Source organism: Cetorhinus maximus, chromosome 3 (genome assembly GCF_964194155.1).
Source record: "Cetorhinus maximus chromosome 3, sCetMax3.hap1.1, whole genome shotgun sequence".
Lineage (NCBI taxonomy): Eukaryota > Metazoa > Chordata > Chondrichthyes > Lamniformes > Cetorhinidae > Cetorhinus > Cetorhinus maximus.
In genome coordinates this window covers 203,144,406-203,165,510 of record NC_135881.1, presented here as the reverse complement: position 1 = coordinate 203,165,510, position 21,105 = coordinate 203,144,406, and the positions used below count along the sequence as shown (strand labels likewise).

General features: G+C 39.8%; 1 protein-coding gene across 7 annotated transcripts in view; it reads left to right on the top strand.

Annotated features, from left to right (window-relative positions):
• relch (RAB11 binding and LisH domain, coiled-coil and HEAT repeat containing) overlaps nt 1–20,070 on the top strand; it is a 98,924-nt gene extending 78,854 nt beyond the window's left edge. For 3 of the 7 annotated variants that reach the window (XM_078539640.1, XM_078539638.1, XM_078539636.1), the window contains 8 exons: nt 770–869; nt 2,949–3,031; nt 4,376–4,439; nt 5,593–5,731; nt 6,865–6,981; nt 9,978–10,066; nt 13,097–13,167; nt 18,832–20,070. In XM_078539640.1, the coding sequence (XP_078395766.1) occupies nt 770–869; nt 2,949–3,031; nt 4,376–4,439; nt 5,593–5,731; nt 6,865–6,981; nt 9,978–10,066; nt 13,097–13,167; nt 18,832–18,952 (784 nt within the window). In that variant the 3' untranslated portion in view covers nt 18,953–20,070. Of the gene's footprint in view, nt 1–769; nt 870–2,948; nt 3,032–3,835; nt 3,919–4,375; nt 4,440–5,592; nt 5,732–6,864; nt 6,982–9,977; nt 10,067–13,096; nt 13,168–18,831 lie in introns of those variants that run through there. The other 4 variants (XM_078539639.1, XM_078539637.1, XR_013576262.1 and 1 more) reach the window with 3 other exon arrangements.
• The last annotated feature ends 1,035 nt before the right edge of the window (nt 20,071–21,105 follow it).

Below are 21,105 nucleotides of genomic sequence, written 5' to 3'. Positions count from 1 at the left end.
GAACTTAAAAAGTCACCCTGGGCATATGAAGATTAAAAACGTGGAAAGTTGGGGATGGGGAAAAGAAAATAAATGGCTCCCATAAGAAATTATATCAAGTGAGGGTGGTGAGAGAAGATTAGAAGGGCTGAGTAAAAAGTGAAATGGAGGCTGAGGCTTGCTTTTTGGGGATGCTTACAAATGAGAACTAGGTTTAGTAGATCATTGAGTTCGAGGAAAGATTTACAACTTTAGAAAAGGCAGGAAGTTATAAGTGCAGACAGAAGTGAGGAGATAATCGTGGGTAACTAGATCTTATCCTAAGATCATAGCTATGCCAGTGGCCAGAAGCAGTGTGTTGGCAGTTATATTTGACTCGTCTTAATGCTTTTGGTTAACTCAATTGGTTTGTGACGGCCAAAATTATTTTAGTTCCTTTAAGTAGGGTTTTTATCCAAGCTGGTTAATACCATTCTAGTTCGAGATTAGAATTGGCATTTCCCATTCTAATTTTAACTACCTTAATGATCAATATAATACCGCAATTTCAATTATCAGCGTGAAGGAATTTCATTAGTTGTATTCTTACAGGGCTGGTCACACAACTGCTTTTGTTTAAAAATGCTTTCAGCTGAAACCTGAAATGTTTACGTGGGAAGCTGTGGGGTGGGGGGGGGGATCACCTTTCAGAGTCGAGGCCTGTATAGGAAAGATACTTTTTTTCCCCAAAAGCACTAACATTTCACAAATGTTTTAAGGTTGATTTTTCCATTTCTGCTTATTTTGTCAGTGCAAACCCAGCATACCACGAGCTACTATTAACAGTGCTGTGGTACGGAGTCGTGCACACTTCAGCACTTGTTAGATGCACTGCGGCTAGAATGTTTGAGGTAAGACGTTCAGTAAAATAATTTTGTTTACAATTAAAAATTTGTTTTGAAAAACTCATTTTTAAAAACGCTATTGAGATTCTATGTAATAGAGATATCATTGGAGCATCACTTACCCTTCTGGTTTAAGAATGTGACCTGCATGACTTTACAGTAAAGTGTTGTCATACTGGAACATCTGTTAATAGAGGTGTGTGATTGCGTAGTTACCACTTTTGTTATCAGCTGCTGTGTTATAGTCATTTTAAGCAATGTTTTTAGATTCTTCCATGCTTTAAAACGTAAGCTTTGTCTGCTAGGGCGAGAGATCCTTTTCGTGCTTCTGTACCTACCAAAGCTGCCAGACCTGATTTGCCACAGTTATTTGGCTCTTCAGACAGCATAGCCCGCTGCTATTAGTGCGCTGCAGGATTGTATTTGGAGCTAGAACTTTGATTTCAAATTCAGGGGATCAAAAGTTCAACATTTTTTTTGAGGGGGGGCAGGGGGGCGCGGTTTGAGGGTGTGCATTTAGACCAAAAGATATGAGTTGGAGAAATATTGAAATAATTTACATGCTAATTTGTGAGGATGGTATTATGAAGTGGTGATTAATATTCCAGTTACTGATGCTAAGAATTGCTGACTTGGTTGTCTAAGTAGGAACTGTTAGGGAGCCTACACCAAGAGCTGAGAAACAGAGTTAATGTTTTGAGTCCATATGACCCTGAAGAAGGGTCATACAGACACAAAACGTTAACTTTGTTTCTCTCTCCACAGCTGCTGAGTTTTTCCAGCATTTTCTGGTTTTTCTTCAGATTTCCAGCACCTGCAATATTTTGCTTATATCTATACCAAGAGCTGTTAGGCTTTTAATTGAAAGAAACAATCATGTGACTTGCAAAGTTTTTTGTTTTAATAAGAATTCAGAACTGCAGGATATTTGACCTCACTGAGATGTATAAAAGTCTTGAGGGTTTGACAGGCTAAATGCTGAGAGGCTATTTGCTGTTGATGAAAAATCTAGAGAGGGAGGGGCCCTGGTTCAAGTTATTGATTCAACCATTTAGGGATAAACTGAAGATTTTTTTTTCATTTGTAGAGAGCTGTGGATGCTCATTCAATGAGCATATTCAAGACAGAGATTACTAGTTTCTTGGGCACTAAGGGAATCGAGGGATATGGGGATAGTGCAGGAATGTGGAGTTGAGGAAGATCGACCATGATATTGAATGGCGAAACAGGCTCAAGGGGCCATATGCCCTACTCCTGCTCCCACTACTTATAAAGTAGACCCTAGTTTTAAATTTAGCCTACATTTTTTTGTTTTGCAGACAAAGTAAAATTTTAAACTACACTATGAAGTGTATTTACTACCATGTGGGTAGCAAGTTTCGAAATCCAGAGTGGTAAAGTTGGATCTTATCACCTTGATCTGTTACTGAATGGCCAACTCCAGATATGTACCCTGCAGAAAAAGAAGACTTTTTAACATAAATCTATTTACTTAGTGTATAGTCACTAGCCTAGTTGGTTAAAAAGATCGAGCCGTTTCGAAGAAATTAGAAAAATACAATTTTTGAAACCAGTTTCTGTGTCTGAGGAATAAACTTGACACAAGTGGTAACATTTTATGAATCTACATTTGCATTTCACCCACCAGGAACAAATGTCAGGGATTTGGGCATGTAGTGATATATTTAAAATAAATAGGCCTGGAAATGATGCAAATTGGATTGCTTCTGTGGGTAGCAATATTAATATGAAACAAAATAATTCCTCCATTATTACAGATATAAGTCAGTTAAGCTTGTCATTGGTTTTTGTTTGATCTCGTCCTGGTGAGTTTTTTTTGTATATTGGAAACCTGTGAGATCAGCTGATCAGCTTTGGTATGTACTGCTATTTCATAGAAATTTTGAGCTGTTGTAGTGTTTCAAACCCTGTAAATGTTGAGCTGTTCTGTAGAAATTGTTGCTTCTCTAATTTTTGTTTGCTCTTTTGTTCCTCTCTCTCTTCGATGTGCCATGCTACTTCCCATGATACTCTGCTCACTCTTTCTACGTATCACATGTGACATCCCTTGTTCTGCCCAATCAGCTGTTGGTGAAGGGGGTGAATGAAACTCTGGTAGCTCAGAGAGTTGTCCCTGCACTTATCACTCTCTCCAGTGACCCTGAAATGTAAGTTTCTTCCTAGCCAGTTAAAGCGCATCGCTTTTTATTACCTTGCTGAGAAATCACCCTTTGGTATGTTCACTTACTCTTACTGCAGCAATGCACTGCTAATCATGTGACCAGTTGTGCAGATATTGTGTTAAAGGTGCAAGGATATGCTAGCACTGTGCTTATTTTGGGATGTGGTTCCTAGCCTGTGGAAATGCAATATTTTGACCTTGCGAGTAAGGGAAGATTGAGATATGAAAATATCTCGATCCATCTTAGAAATCATTCACCAAAAGACCATTGTAACCATGAAAAGATCACTTTGCATTTTATGCAAATAAACTCCGATTAAGCAGTGTTTTAATTGCTGATTTTTGTTGTGTAAGAGCAAGTTGTGTTGCTACATTCGCTTTTCCTGTTCGTTGACACAACGGCATCCAAAATTGAGTATGTTACCCCCATTTTGGCACCATGAGCTTCAAAGTTAATGAATTTAGTAAAATATTGCTTAAATAATTCACGTTTTATAATTTTGGCCTCCCAACACAGCCATTCTAACAAAATGTCTCATTAGATGGGTGATTTTTCAGAGCAAAAGGGATGCGTGGCTTTTGTTTAACCTACTAATTTCTCACAGGTTGATGTTAACTAGCTGTTGAGCATGTGCCATATGCCTTGTCTTTTTTGTGTGTGTGTGGTTGAATACTTCCTTGAATGCACTGAGAGTCTGAGCGCTCATCCTCTTAACTAATCAATTTTTTTTCATCAATGTGTTTTTTTTTTGTTTTATTTTTGTTGCATTTTTTTTTTGACTGGTTACAGCTGATCGTGCGAGGCATGAATGAAGCCTTAATTGACAAGCGGGTTGCTCCGGCCCTTGTTACCTTATCCAGTGACCTTGAATTGTGAGTTGTTCAGACTGAGACCATAGACTTAAAACAAAAAGCAAAAGAGAAAAAAAAACATAATCATCTGTTTTGACACTGACTTCTGTTTGATAGCATTGCAGTATTCTCTCCAGACTTGATAGCTGACCAGCTGATAATGCTGTTTATAACAACCTCTTGCTTAAAACTTGTTAAAATAGATGCCTTTTACATGTTGTGCTCAAATGCATTACATCATATTTGACATGTTGTCTCTTGAAATATAATGGTGTGGCATACTCTGCAATCACCAGCTCAGCTGTCTATAAAGTTCTGATGAGAAAACTGTATTTTTGGATTTTATATCCACTGACTATTGCATTATAACAGCCTAACAAAACTTACACACTAATTTATGCTATAAAGATATATATATATTTTAAATTGGTACTTTACAGGCATGGAAAGATGCTAACGGTTTTCTTTAATTTTCTAGCTCCGTACGAATAGCTACAGTACCTGCTTTTGGCACCATCATGGAAACAGTAACCCAGAGAGAGGTACAGTGTGAGTTACTTAACCTTAACAGACAAACTGATCTGAATATCTAAGCCTGCTATATTATGTCTGGTTGTCGATCAGCCTGTCAGACCCGACGTGTTATGGCTATAATACAGTAACACCGGATACAGCGTATGTTATCCTATGCAATAGGATCCGATAGAGGACTGAAGAAACCGGTCTCGAGCTCGAGGCACTTAACAAGTATTAATATGTATGTGATTTATTGCACTTTATAGACAAACTGATCATCCTAGAGCAAACTACTGCAGATAAAAACAGAAAATGCTGGAAATACTCAGTCGGTCTGACAGCATCTGTGGGGAGAGGAAAAGCTAATGCTTCAGCTCAATGACATTTCATCAGAACAGGAAAAAGTTAGGGATATTACAGTCTTTAAGCAAGTAGAGGCAAGGAAAGAACAAAAGGGGGAGGTTTGTCATTGAGTGGAAGACAGATTAAATGTACTTGCTTAAAGCCTTTTACACCTCTAGTTTTTTACAGTTCTGCGTAAGGTTATTGATCTGAAATGTTAACTGTTCCTGTCTCCACAAATGCTGCTTGACCTGAGTATTTCCAACATTGTCTGGTTTTAAGTTGATAATCCAGACTGGAGGAAAAAGATCAATGAATCTTATACATGTATGAACTCAGATTTTAAAAAGTGACGTTAAAAAGCGTAAATGCTGGAAATTAAAGACAAATGCTAAAAGTGTACATCATCTAAAAAGAGAAAAAAGTGTGCAGTTTTGGGTAGAGATACTTTGTTAGAATTGTATGAAGGCAAGTGAGTCATTTTACAGGGCTCAGGCAAGCTGAAGGGAGGAGAACAGATCAGTTTCTGGTTAAGTGTGCTCAGTACCAGTAAAGGATCCATTCAACAAGTGACCTATGCATGTTTTCCTTTTCCAGGCACTTTCAAACATGCTATGTATTTCTCTTATTTTCTGCTTTTGATGCAAGTTAAATTGTTGAGTTCAGCAGTTGAAGATTTTCTGGAAATGATAGGAGTAAAGTCCATTGTTTGACAGGTTTTTGGCACTGTGTTTTCAAATTGTATTTTTAACATCTTGCTAATGACCAAGATTCGATTTTAGTAGGAACCTGGGCATTAAATTGCTAATGTTATGCCCCACCATTTGATTTTAACAGCTGTTGGAAAGAGTCAAGATGCAATTGGCGTCATTTCTTGAAGATCCACAGTACCATGATCAACACTCTCTGCACATGGAAATAATCAAGACTTTTGGAAGAGTTGGGCCAAATGCTGAACCAAGATTTAGGGATGAGTGTACGTATTTTTTATATGCTATACATGACCTTTCTTTACTCATCAAGGATCCATAGTCTTACTCACATATTAACTTTAACTTTTGATGCAAAACATGTCAATATATAGAGCGATCTATTATTTGGAGTTGCTTTGGAGAATGCATGTTCTCATTATCTGGATAACTTTCAAGACCTTCTGTGTAAACTTCAGTATGGAGACTGTCCTCCATCTCAGTAATTTAAGAAACCTTGAATGAACTGTATCAAGTAGAGGGGAAAAAAATCACACCTTACTCCCCTGAAATTCAAGATGCCTGCCTCTGCCAAGTGTCGCTGTAATTTGATACATAGCTGAACATGGACCAAGTTCAGTCACTTACTCTGACTTGCCAGTGATAATTGAACATATTTGTTTCAAAAAATAAATTATTCAGCTAACAACGGGACGTTTGATCTTCCTTGAATTGTTCGCAAAGTTTATTTTTTTGCTGTTAACAATCTAGATCGCTGAAACACTTACTTCTTCCATATGGCTGGGTTCTCATGTCTGCACACTATTGGCATGTCTTGGCTGCACCGTGTTATTTCTGTTACTGGACCTATGGTTTCATAGAATCAGAAGCCCTCGCCTCATGGGAGAAGTGAATCACTGAGACTCTCAACTCCAATCAAGAATGTTGTGATGAATAAAGGGGTACTAAAGAGGAGGAGAAAACGAGAAAGGAAAAGACAAATGCAAAGAGGGTGTAAATGGCGAGATAATGTAAATGTTATGTCTGTGCTCCACTGAAGGACACAGCTTTGCTGTATTTTAACAGCAAGCAGGTGTCCTGTTTCCACTGCCTGCCTCCATTCATAGTGTTCTTGTGTGAGCTGCCAGTCTTGAAGTGGAGGCCAAGTGCTTTCCCACAAATTAATAAAAAGGAAGAGCAGAGGACTGAGAGGGCATATAAATAGCTAAATTTGGACTGGGGGTTAGTGCAGTTAGGCTGTGAATGTTTCTCGATGCAGAGATATCCAATAGATGTTAAATGGAGAGGAAATGTCCCCTACCTATTTTTTTTAAAAGGAGGCAATTTCACCTTCAAATTTTTTTTTTAAAAAGATCCCTCAATTATTGTCTAATGTGTTTTCTTTTCCCATTTTATGCAGTTGTTCTTCCCAACCTACACAAGCTGGCCATCTCTAACAACCAACAAGCAGTTGACACAAAAAGACTGGACATTGCCATTCAACTCTTTGAAGCCTACAGTGCTCTGTCCTGTTGCTGTATCCTTTCAATAATACAGCCAGTGTTTACTCTAACCTCATGCCAGTGAATTGGAAAAGGAATCGCTTTAACATGCCATTCAGAAAAATGCAAATGTTTCAATTAAATACAAAACAATTTAAATGGCCATTTGTCTTTTAACCCATCACAGATTAATGCATTTATATGAAGAAAGATTAATTCTAAGTTTAAGCAACCCTTTAATACTTTGCTTTTAACTTTTTTAAACTATCAATCGTGGAATATTTAAGAAAAAAACTTTATTTCAGACTTTTCCATTGATCTAAGAGAAATACATTTAAAAAAAAAAGCTGCTTCCATAATTTCAAAAGCGAGATTACAAGTAGGTGGGCTGAGAATTTTCAAATTCCTAATCATTAGAATTTTGCTTTGGACTTGAATCACATGCAGCCAGGCATGTCGAGTTTCTTGGCTCCAAGCCAGCACTAAAATTTCTCAATACAATGTTAAGAGTTGCATCACATAACAGACAGTAATAGTGACTGTAGTTCAGCTTGTTTTGGTTCCCTCCCCTGGCAATTGAATCAGGGTCTATTTTTTTTTTAAATGAAGGGAGTAGATTGTGCCCACAGTCACAAATTATTTTGGTCAGATTGTGAAGGACCAGAGATCATTCGAAGTCCCACAACAGTAGAACTAGGTTAAATTTGGTAGGGTGCAAGGCAGGAGAGAGGTTCATGGTGCAAGCCCGAAGGGAATCGTTAATGGGACAAGTTTAAAAAGCCTATATCTAGAGGAGGCGTAAATGGCAGAATCATGAACACTTGCCATCCAAAAAGTGAAAAGTAGGAGGATAAAACCAAAACCAGCAAAGAAAAGAGAAACCAAACTGGGACAGAGGTTACAATCTGAAGTCATTGAACTATGTTGAGTCCGGAAGGCTGTTATGTGTCTCACGGAATGGCACTCCCTCTTTTGATGATTTTTCAATTAGATGTAGTGAGATGTACATGGCTGTCCAACTGTTCCACTTCAGAGTATCAGATAGGCTGTGTCAGCTTGTACTACCAGGAAGAAAACAACATTGCTTCATGATGATCTATAGTTTGTCATAAAACTGCAAAGTATTAAAATCTAGTTTGAAATTCTCAGAAGGGGGGGACACAGAATTCTGTGGAATTTCTCTCAAAGTCTTATCCTGGGTAGAAATATATATAGAAATCTTTGGAGATTGGGAGCATAATTGCCTTCTCTGAAGAACGGTTCTCTGTAAATTGTCTCAATTCCATTTCTCACTAGATTACAACAATGGAATTCATCCTGTTGCTACATGTTTGCAAGTGTTAATGAATTACAGGCATGTTGTTGAAGGCTCGGGTGTATTTGCCAGTAGAGCTGAAGATCTCCATAACTAGCCTTATTTGGTGTTAAATGCTGGGAACCCCCATCACCAAACATTATTCTCTCTTTCTCTCTCTCTCTCTCTCTCTCTCTTCAGGTACCATTGGCAACCAGGGACCTCCATGTTAATCTTGTTCTGGAGGTGTGGGTCATCTTTGGTGGAGGTACATTCATCCAGTTTGCGAGGCTCTTTGGAAAGACCGTTCTTTGTCTACCTTGGTTTCTTTTACCATTGATCTTTCCCATCAGCATCAGACTTTAAGTCATGATTTCTTATTACATGCCCAAAAAATTCCAGCTGTCTCTTCCTGATCTTGGCCAGCAGAGTTCTTTTGGTCTCAGATTTTACTAGCACCTTTTCACTGGTGGAGTGACTTGTCCAAAATATCTTCATTATTCACCTCAAAAACCACAACTCTGCGGCCTCAATTCTTCACTGCATTTCTTCACTGTTCAACACTCACTTCTGTAAGTCAAAATTGGTGTGATGTAGCATTCCAGGATTCTCAACTTTGTTTTCATGCTTGGGTTTCAAAGGTGCTTATATCAAATCCACAGACATTTTTGTAAACTACAGAAGCAAAATGAGCAAAAATGAAGTTTGCCGGTCTTTTCCATTCTTTCTACATACCTGACACCTTTCCTCCCTTTTCCATCCAGAACTTAAAAGAATGCTAGTGATCAATTGTGACAAATAATTTCCTTTTGTTCTGTGACATTTGATGTTGCAGCCAGTTCATGGGAAAATTATTTAGGGTTTAGCCTTGAGCAGAAGCTTTTATGCAAGATTAGGTTTTATGATGGTTACATGGCAAGTGAGACTCATAGCATGTTCTGGGTGATAGATCCATCCTGAGCTATGTAGACAAGCTACATTTGAAGAATACTGATTCAAAAATGTATAATTTTTATTTTCATGGCATCCAATGTTTACATAAAACTAAAAATCTGAATCTTAGTCGCAAAGTAATTTCTAAACAATGGCCCATGAGGCTGTAAACTGTGGATCATTTTACATTTATTCCACAAATCATGAACTCCTTAAGTTTTGTGGTTTTATGAATTCTTTGAAAGCCATGGGGAACAGATCAGTTACTTGGGGCTTATTCTTCACAGCTATTAACTTCAAAGAGCTTGATACGTTTCAGATATGAATGTAAGACGACAAGTGTTTGGCTAGAACCATGGTTTCCCCATTTAATCATTATATTTACCACTATTTTGTAACCCAATCTCAATCTCTTATCATTCCTGAAGTTTAGTTTGTGGTAAGTTTTTAATGTGTTGCCTTATTTTTAGCACTAGTGCTTTGTTGAACGAGCTATAAAGCCATGATACAAAACAATGTTATCTGGGGAAGATAAGTAATAGATTGGTAGATATGTGATGGCTTTATTCAGTTCTGTTTTGTGTTGTATTGTCGTCGTATTTCTCTGATACCAGAGAAAAAATAATTTTTATGATTAATTCTTACCTGGTTATTATATTGAAACAACCCTGCGTTGTATTTAAGAATCCTGATCTCATGATTTGAAACCTAAAGCTACTTGATGGCCTTAAAATGGTTAAAATTTAGTCCATGTGTTTTAAAATGAAAATGGAGCGTAACGATCCTTAACAGCCATGTCTGCAGTTATTTCAGAAGAACTGATGGTATGCCATTTTCTCCCTGGCCTAAAGTGTTTGCGAATAGATATGGAGCACCTCTCACCAGAGCATGAGGTTTGTACCTATAAATTAAGTGCCCCAGTTTTCTTTATATATAGCGGAAATGTAATCAGTTGCTCAAATCATTTACAGAACTAGTATATTTTTTTCAACACAAACCACCACCACCCACCCCTGCCCCAACCAAAAGTCAAATTGAAGGATGCCATTGTCAGTGAATTGGGAGTTTTTCCATTTTGGTATCTGGTCAGCATTGGGTGGCCTTGGGTTAAATACAACATGAGCCAGATATAGAGTAAAATTCCCTCTACTCTATACGTTCACACCCCTTCCTATCAATCATTCTTCAGATCTCTCAAACTGCCGAATGCAAATTTCTACATCACGCTTGAGGGGCAGAGGAGTATAAAGAAACGGTCTTATTTAATGTTTTATTGTGATGCTTGTATTTATTTGCCTCTGGCTTATACTTCTCATGGGACTTACCTATGAAGATGTTACTTTACACTCCACAAATTAACCACAAGTTTTCCTAATCCAAATTGAATTTACAAGAGGAAAAACAGTCTCAATTTGTCATGGTTAAACAGAAAATGGAGTATTATTACCTTCAAAAGCACTAAATGAAGTCAAATGTTGGACCAGCTAGGCTGCAGCACTTGACGTAGCTTTAAGTCATTTATGACACGACGTAGCTTTAAGTCATTTATGACACGAGGCTATGCTGCCCATTGAGTCCATGCTGGCTTCTTGCAGAGAAATCTAGCTTGGCCCACTTGGTCCCTGGAACCCTGAAGTTTATTTCATTCCAGTGCCCATCCAATTTCCTTTTGAAATCATTTGATTATTTCTGCATCCACTACCCCTGTGGGCAGCAAGTCCCAGGTCATTGTCACTCATACGAACATACATATGAACGTACGAATTAGGAGCGGGAGCAGGCCATTCAACCCCTCGAGCCTGCTCCACCATTTGATAAGATCATGACTGATCTGATCTGATTTTAACCTCACATTCCTGCCCATCCTCCAATAACCTTTCACCCCCATGCTTATCAAGAATTTATCTGCCTCTGCCTTAAAGATCTTCAAGGACTCTGCCTTAACCATCTTTTGAGGAAGAGAATTCCAATGTCTCTCAACCCTCTGAGAAAGCAATTTTTCCTCATTTCTGTCCTAAATGGGTGACCCCTTATTTTGAGACAGTGACCCTGAGTTCCAGATTCTCCCACAAGAGGAAATGTCCTTTCCACATTCACCCTGTCAAGTCCTCTCAGGATCTTATACATTTCAATCAAGTTGCCTCTTACTCTTCTAAACTTCAGTAAATACAAGCCTAGCCTGTACAGCCTTTCCTCATAAGATAACCTGCCCATTTCAGGTATTAATTTAGTAAACTTTCTCTGTACTGTTAATTCATTTACATTTCCTTAAATAAGGAGACCAATACTATACACCGTACTCCAGATGTGGTCTCACCAATGCTTTGTATAACTGAAGCATAACTTCCCTACTCTGTATTCAATTGCTCTCGCAATAAATGATAACATTCTATTAGCTTGCTAATTACTTGCTGTACCTGCGTACTAACCTTTTGTGATTCATGCACCAGGACACCCAGATCCCCCTCCATCTTAGAGCTCTGCAATCTTTCACTGTTTAGATAATATGCCTTATTTTTTATTCATCCTCTTTGCTGAGTGTTATGAAATACCTCCAACAATGTCTGTGACTGCATCTCTGCTGACCTACCCCTTAACATAATTTCCCAGTTCACTTTCGGCAGTGCTGTTTTTATACCCTCGTAATTGCTTTTAAAATCTTAAACCCTCATTTTAGACCTACTTTTCTCTCCCTCAAGCTGAATGCAAAATTCAATCATGTTATGATCCTTGCTACCTAGAGGCTCCTTTACTGTGAGGTCATTAAGTAATCCTGTCTCATTTCACATACCAGGTCTAGAATAGCCTGCTCTCTGGTTAGCTGTAGAACAAGCTGCTATAAGAAATTATCCCAAAACAGCTCTATGAAATCATCTTCCAGGCTGCCATTACCAATCTGATTCATCCAATCTATATATTATAATCACTCATGATTATTGCTGTGCCTTTCTTACAAGTTTCCATTATTTCTTCCTGTATCCCCAGCCCTACAATGTAGTTACTGTTGGGGCCTATAAACTACTCCCACAAGTGACTTCTTACCTTTGGTATTTATTTCTACCCAACCTGATTCTACATTTTGATCTTTAGTACAATAGTGAGAGATGAGTTCTAATGTCATCCTTAATTAACAGAGCTACCCCACCACTTTTTCCTAGCTTCCTGTCCTCATTGAATCATAGTATTTATGGCAGAAAAGGAGGCCATTTATCCCATCGGGTTCAAGCAAGCGCTCCATGGGGCAAGCCTCCAAAATGTCAAGCACCTTTGAATATTCAGGTTCCAGCCTTGGCCACCTTGCAGCCACGTCTGTAATGGCTATCAGGTTGCATGTATTTATTTCTATTTGAGCTGACAGTTCATCCATTTTATTGCAATGCTATCCATAGTGTTTAGTTGTCTTTTTACGATATTTATAAACTCCCGCCTTAACTGCTGGCACAAACTTAAGTTTGTATCCTCTGTCCATTCCTCTTCTGCTCTGATTATCTATCATTAGCTTATTGCTACCTTGCTGTTCTGCCTTTTTAATTTACCACATCTTCACTGTCATGACCTCTCTTCCCCGTCCCCCCCCACCCCTCACCTATTTAGCTTAAAGCTCCCTCTACCCCACCTCTAGTCTGACTTACCAGAGCACTGGTCCCATCACAGTTGTGAAGACCATCCCACTTGAGTTCCCCATGTTTCACAATTGATTTGATTTGATATTGATAGTTGTACGCTAGACCTTCAGCACCTGTCCTACTGTATTGGGGGCAAGCTTCAACAAGAGAGCATGGGGTCATTGACTGTAAAGTGCTTTGGAACTTCCTGTGATCATGAAGGATGCTACACAAATGCAAATTGTTATTTTCTCAAAGATTTCCCACCTGTGTTAAAATGATAGATATTGAGGTGCTATTTACCATGCATAATTTCAGGTTATCCTGAGCTCCATGATTAAGGAATGTGAACTGAAGGTGGAAAACAGGAGTGTCCAAGAGCCTCAGAGGTAACTATTCAATAGTACATCTATTGTTTGTGCTGCTTTGGTGAAACAGTCAAGAGGTTGGGAAAAGCTGGACATCAATATTCGTAACAAAGGTACTACATGAGAGATTAAAACAAAATGCTGGAAAAACCCAGCAGGTCTGGCAGCATCTGTGGAGAGAGAAACCGAGTTAATGTTTTGAATCCGTACGACGACTTCAGAGCTAAAGAGAGGTAGAAATGTGATGGTTAGTATACTGTTTAAGAGGGTGTGGAGCAGATGGAGCAAAATAGAAGGTCAGGGATAGATGGGAGCTAAGGAGAGATTGACAAAGATGCCATGGACACAAAACAAAGGGAGTGTTAATGGTATGCTAAAGCATAAAGAAGATGCTGATAGTGGTATAAAGGTAAGATAGCAAAACGTGTTAATACAGAACAAAGATCAGCACTCTGTGAAAGCACAACATAGAAACAAGTGACAGATGGCCCTGTGGTGAGGGGTTGTTGGGAGAAAAAGGATTTTAAAAATGAAAAATATATATTTAAAAAAAGAATCTATAAACAAAAATAAATAAAAATGTTAAAATTGGATTTTTTTAAAAGAGTAAAGATGGAGGAGCAAGTTCATGGTCTGAAATTGTTGAACTCAATGTTAAGTCCGGAAGGCTGTAAAGTGCCTAATCGGAAGATGAGGTGCTGTTCCTCCAGTTTGTGTTGGGCTTCACTGGAACATTGCAGCAGGCCAAGGACGGACATGTGGGCATGAGGGCAGGGTGGAGTGTTGAAATGGCAAACGACAGGAATGGGTCATGCTTGTGGACTGAGCGAAGGTGTTCCGCAAAGCGGTCACCCAGTCTGCGTTTGGACTCTCCAATGTAGAGGAGACTGCATTGGAAGCAGCGAATACAGTAAACCAAATTGAAGGAGGTTCAATGAATTTTGGGCTTGGCACAATGCTGAACTCTCCTCCTGTCGCCTCCGTCTCCGTGCTCACCTCTTTGGACAGGGCAAGGACTCCTGCTCAACAGATCCTTTCATCCACCTCCAGTATTCTCCCTCCATTTCTGGTGACAGACTGTCTACCATTATTCATTACTTGCCCACTGACTCCCACTGCTACCTCGACTACAGCTGCTCACACTCTGCTTCCTGCACAGACTCCATCCCATTCTCCCTGTTCTTCTGCCTCCGTCACATCTGTTCCGATGATGCTGTCTTCCAAAGCGGCACTTCTGACATGTCTTCCGTTTTTCTTAACTGAGGATTCTCCCCACTGTGGTTGACAGGGCCCTTAACCAACCCATCTCCTGCACCTCTGCCCTCACCTCTTCCCCTTCCTCCCAGAACCATGATAATCCTCCTTGTCATTTTTCACCCCACCAGCCCCGCATTCAAAGGATCATCCTCCTGCCATTTCCACCAACTCCAGCATGATGCCACCACCAAACACATCTTCCCCTCACCCCCTCTGTCAGCATTCCATTGGGACCGTCCACTGCTTGAGGCCCTGGTCCATTCCTCCATCACCCCCAACTCTTCATCTCCTTCCCAAGGCACCTTCCCATGCAATCACAGAAGGTGCAACACCTGCCCCTTTACCACCTCCTTCCTCACTGTTCCAGGCTCTAAACACTCCTTTCAGGTGAAGCAGTGTTTCACTTGCCCCTCCTTCAATTTGGTCTACTGTATTCACTGCTTCCAATGTGGTGTCCTCTACATCGGGGAGACTAAACGCAGACTGGGCGACTGCTTTGCAGAACACCTTCGCTCAGTTCACAAGCATGACCCAGACTTTCCTGTCGCTTGCCATTTCAACACTCCACCCTGCTTTCATGCCCACATGTCCGCCCTTGGCCTGCTGCATTGTTCCAGTGAAGCCCAACACAAACTGGAGGAACAGCACCTCATCTTCCGACTAGGCACTTTACAGCCTTCCGGACTGAATATTGAGTTCAACAAATTCAGACCATGAGCCCTCTCCTTCGTCTTTACCTCCTTTTTTTTTTAATCCAATTTTTATTTATTTTTGTTTTTTTATCCTTATTTTTCCCCAACCATACCCTCCACCACAGGGCCATCTGTCACTTGTTGTTATGCTGTGCTTTCACAGAACGCTGACCCTAGTTCTGTTATTAACACATTCTGCTATCTTATCTTTATGCGACTATCAACGCCTTTAGTGTTTAACACAACCAGTAAACTACCTTTGTCCAGTGCCCATTTGTCAATTTCTCCTTCGCTCCCACCTGTCCCTGACTTATTTTGCTCCACACCCTCTTAAACCATTTAATATGCATCACATTTCTACTTGTCTTTAGCTCTGAAGAGGAGTCATACAGACTCAAAACGTTAACTCTGTTTCTCTCTCCAGGTGCTGCCAGACCTGCTGAGTTTTTCCAACATGTTCTGTTTTAATTTCAGGTTTCCAGCATAAACAGTATTTTGCTGCTTGAAGAGAGTTTGGTGCTCTAATAAGAGAGTCAAGCTTCCGATGGTGGTGGGGAGGAATATATTAATACATTCCTGATAATGATTGCAGCACAGAAGGAGGCCATACAGCCCATTGTGTCTGTGTTGGTTCTCAGCAAGATCAGCTCACTTAGTCCCACTCTGTCTCTCTCCTGTGGCCTTACATTATTCTTGCTTTTCAGGCAATGATTCAATTCCCTTCTGAATGGTATGATTAAATCTGCCTCAACCGCATTTTACTCTTAAGCTTCATAACAAGTTTCCCGAATCCAGTTTATAAACTTACATTTCATCAGACCACATTCAAAATTCAATATCGTAGATTCAAGCTTAGCATTTCTATTGTTCGGCCATGAGTTTACTAGAATCTCCCTTCAGGAGAGATGGGGAGAGAACAAGTTCCATGCGAGTGTCACTCACTAAAACATTTTGGTAGTTGGGATATCCACTATAATGTGCAACTTGGAAACATCACTTTCTGTCTTTAAACAAGGAAACTGCACATTCCAGAGCTGTAAATGCTGATTTCAGCCTGAAATTTAAAAACACATCCAGAAATTTGCCTGAAACCCGACAGACCAATTTTACACCACGGAACGATACAGCGGATGCAGAAAATCTGAACAATAAACAAAAATTGCTAGAAATACTCAGGCAGCACCTATGAATTGAGAATAAAAGAGTTAGCATTTCAGATTTCATTAGAACTTCCACACGTCAAATCCTGATTTGTTTTTATATGGCAAGTTGTGGTGCATACGGCAAATGGCTAGACAATATTGTAAGGCCCCCGATCTGTCCAGGTGTCTGAAGTGCTTTTTCAAGATGGTTTATACAGTTTGATAATCCTAGGTATGGGTCGTGTATATATGCTTTGCCATCCTGGATTTCAGCAATTGGATAGGAGAGCTTCAGTTCCCAAGGAGCCAATATTTCAGTCTTTTTCTTCATCAAATAGTCCGTCTCTAGTGCTTTAAAACAAAGGGATTATGACTTCTGCCTGGGAAGAGGGTTTTCTCCATTGACTGTTGCAGCGGTCGAGGACAATCGACACTTGGATAGGACCGATATTTGTGGAGATTGCGTGCAGGATTTCAGAGGACCATATTAGTGTCATCAATGAGCCCATTGATTTTCAAAAATACCCCTTGTGGGAAAACAAATGCACAGCCCTCTCCTTGTGCCACTACCAATATGTTGGGGACAGGGGGCTAGGGAGAATGATCAAATTAGCTCCCTGGTGACCAGTGCATTAGTCACTTGCTTGTGAACTGCAGATGAACTGATGTTGCTGCTGTTGTCTGTAGCAACTTGGACTGAACTGAATGCGCAATCATGCATGCAGTGACTTTGACCATTGATATTGGGGATAGGTTCCAAGCAAGAGTGCAGCCTCCCTTGTGAAGCAGAGGTCTGAAGGCTGTTTTCTATCGACGTTCCATTTGCTTTCTTCATGGAATCCTATAACTGATCACCTGTGGTTATCTATGCATGGAGCCTGCATGTCATTGGAAGAACTAGACAGGCTGTCTATACTGTACCTGCAACATGAGGGAACATCTTGTACAACCTGAAAACTAGTTAGTGTGTTATCTTTAAATGTATTTATTTTTCCATTCATTCTCTGAGAGTGATATTGGCGAGGGTGAATTTATTGCCCATCCCTAGTTGCAGTGAGATGCAGCTGATGGACCAACTTATTGAACTGCAGCAATCCTCAAGCTGATGTTGCCACAGTAATGTTCGTATCAGAATTTTTAATCTAGGAGCAATACAAACTAGGAGCAGGAGTAGGCCACTTGGTCCTTCAAGCCTGCTCTGCCGTTCAATAAGATCATGGCTGATCTGATTGTGACGACCTGCCTACCCCCAATAACCTTTCACCCCCTTGTTAGTCAAGAATCTATCTAGCTCTGTCTTAAAAATATTCAAAGACCCTGCTTCCACTGCCTTTTGAAGAAGAGTTCCAAAGACTCATGAACCTCAGAGAATTTCTTCTCATCTTTATCTTAAGTAAGCAACCCCTTATTTTTAAACCGTGACCCCTAGTTCTAGATTCTCCTACAAGAGGAAACATCCTCTCCACATCCACCCTGTCAAGACCCCTCAGGATCGTAAAGGTTTCAATCAAGTCACCTCTTACTCTTCCAAACTCCAGAGGATACAAGCCTGTCCAACCTTTCCTTATAAGACAACCCGCCCATTCCTGGTATTAACCTAGTATACCTTCTCTGAACTGCTAATGCATTTGCGTCTGAAGGAAAGGACTTAATGTCCGAGTTGGGACTTCGTAAAATTGTAACATCACTGACGCCAGTAACTGGATATGAGGCGGTGATTAAATCTTGCTCAAAGACAGTGAAAAACTTCACTCGGAGGGGAGTGAACCTGTGGAATTCTCTACCACAGAAGGCTGTGGAGGCCAAGTCACTGAATATATTTAAGAAGGAAATAGATTTCTAGACTCTAAAGGCATCAAAGGGTGTGGGGAGAGAGCGGGAGTACGGCGTTGAGATAGAGGATCAGCCATGATCATATTGAATGGTGGAGCAGGTTTGAAGGGCCGAATAACCACCTCCTGCTCCTATTTTCTATGTTTCTCTGTCTCTATCCAATTCGAAACAGAAACTGATTTTGTAATACTGTACAATTATATGGATAAAATCAGGCCAATTATCTCCCTCCTCTCTTTGCTACTCCACCAGAGTTGCCTTGTGTGTAAGTGAGCCACCAATTCCTCATTGCCACCTCAACAGCACCCCTGAAATCAGAGATGCAACATGCCCTTACCATTTGTAGCATTCACTGGAGGGTGGCAAGTTACACTACTTTAATTTTGCTTTTATGTTAATGATTCGTCTTTGTTTTGGAAAGGATGAAATGTATCTTACAAATGCATAATTTGGAGTATTAATCCCATATTTGGTGAGTTTTTAGTCTGTTATATTTTAACCCTGCTGGTGTTGATCGTTTTGCTTCAGTGGTTAGGAATTTTAAGCTAAGTGGTAAAAGATCATAAATCGTTGCATAATTTGAGGTGAACATGAAAAATTACACTCTTGGAAGATGTAACCACTGCAAATGCTGATCTGATGAGAGGTTATTTGATTTGCGTTGTTGCGTGTTAATGGTTAATGAGCTAAGCTGGGTTTTTAGAGGCCAAATTCAACATGACATAAAACCAAGTTATTTATTCTGTTTTGTGTTACTTAAGCTCGATGTCTATTGCTGCAAGTCTCGTCAGTGAGGACACAAAGACGAGGTTCTTGAACAAAATGGGTCAGCTGTCCACTTCAGGTGCAATGCTGGCGAACGTGTTCCAGCGGAAGAAGTGATTTGAAGGAAGTCTGTCCACTTACACTAAACTGACCTCTTGCGGGTCAAAATCTTGTACTTGAAGTAAATTTTCTGCCTTTTTAAAAAATATTTTGTTCTAGTATAATTATTTTATTCTAACTTCCAAAGATATTTGCACTTAATATTTTTGTGTGTATATTGCTGTTTCTTGTGTGATGGCTGTAAAGATGATAGTGTCGGTGTCCATGTATTTTGTTGTCCTCTTTTTGCTGTATCCAGTATTTTCTCCTATATGGGCAATTTTTTTTTTCTTATTCTGCATTGAGACTTTGAACAGTAAATACTTGTATTATACACTGAAGCACTATATCTGTAACTTCTTGGATATAATGTAAATTCCACATCTGTGTCAAAATAATGAAGTGAAACCCATTTGTGTATTTAATTATGGGGAATCCATTCAGACTGCTTTTATTGACTGGATTCTTGACTGATGATTAGAAAAGTCACCAGCATATTCCTGTGCCTTCCGACCATAAGAAAGCAAGACTACAGCATAATACATGACTTTGGAAATTGCCGTAGGGAAGCTGTTTTGTCACTTGGTGTTTCTTTTTTAATTTAGGACTATTTTCTGTTGCATTGCAGTAAAAATGACTTTTTTTTTGTTGCAATAATCAGTTAAATAGTTCAGTTGTGTTGATGAAGAAGCCACGATTTCTCAACTAACTTTACACTTGTAAAATCAAGAATGTGAATTAGTGTGTCTGCTTTGTGATGTTTATACAAAAAGACATTGCAGAATGGCTGTGAATATTGAACTCCTGCATTGCTTTTAACTCTGCTCAATTTTAACTGTGACCAAGGGATGTCGGTTACATTTAACTGAACAAATGAACCAAACGCAAACTGCATGAGTGTACTGTTTACCTACAGTGCAATACAGTTTTTTTTTTCCATGTAAAGTTCGGAGATTATTATATTTCACTAGCTGGAAGTTTGTGTATTCTTAATATAAATCTATAATGTTTATGTTTGCGCTGGTGATGAAAGATTTCATGCAAAACACAAGTAGATTAGACATTCAATAATGTAATTTTAAATAGTTTCTGTGAACGGTGAAATGAAACAATAAAAGTATTTCTGTGCCATGGTACCTTTATATTAATCATGCAGCATTCTTATCTTTTCCGTATCGAGGAACTGATCAACCCACTGGGTTGAATAATGCTTAAAGCTGTTTGTTTTCATGGATTTATTTACTAGAGCAGTGGAGTGCATTCAACACAGTGATGGCCAGGCCTTGAACATATCCCAGCTGTATTGCTGAAAACCTACAAACTAGAACTAGCCGTCTGTTTTCCTGTGGCCCGATCAGATATTGCAGAGCATCAATGGCATCTAGCCAATGATGTAACTAGCTAATTACCACACGATTGCCCTCTAAATCGAATAGGAAAGTGCCATCAACATCTACACACAATATTTTCCCAACAGTCCAGTCCAGATTCCATCAGAACCGCTTGGCTCCAGACCACATCACAGCACAGCAAAGTGTGAAAGGGCAGCTTACAGTAACTGCCCTAAACATCAAAGCAATATTCAACTAAGTATGGTGCTGAGATGCTCCAGCAGACCATAGTCGAGGGGGAAAGCACCCTGTGGCTCGAGCCTTAACTCACTGGCCAATGGTCATGATTGCCTGAGGTCAATTGTTACTGCCCCACCAGTGCAGCATCTCTGGACCAACCATCATTGCTTGTTCCATCAATGAACTTCCTTAGGCTCCGTTGTAGCTGATTGCCAGTGATAGTGTCATTTCATTTGTATTTCCAATATGTCAACCTACAACATCCAGTCTTAAGTTGACAAGTGGTGAATAGCAATCATTGCATGCCAGCTAGTTACCATCTGCAACAAGGAAAAGTCCAATCACTTCCCCAATGTACTATGGCACCATCATTGAGGCAGCCGCCATTGGCCAGAAGCTGATTACTTGGACCTGTCTTATCAGCAGTGTGGCAGGGTAGAGGTTTTGTAGCTGAGGACAATTGGCAGACAACCTAACGTTCCACAACCTGCAAGGCTCAGTTCAGGAGTGTGATTGAATACTTACAATTTGTCGAGATGACCAACACAAGTGCCATCCTGATCAAGTAGTACACATGATTGGAACCCCAGCACTGGACTC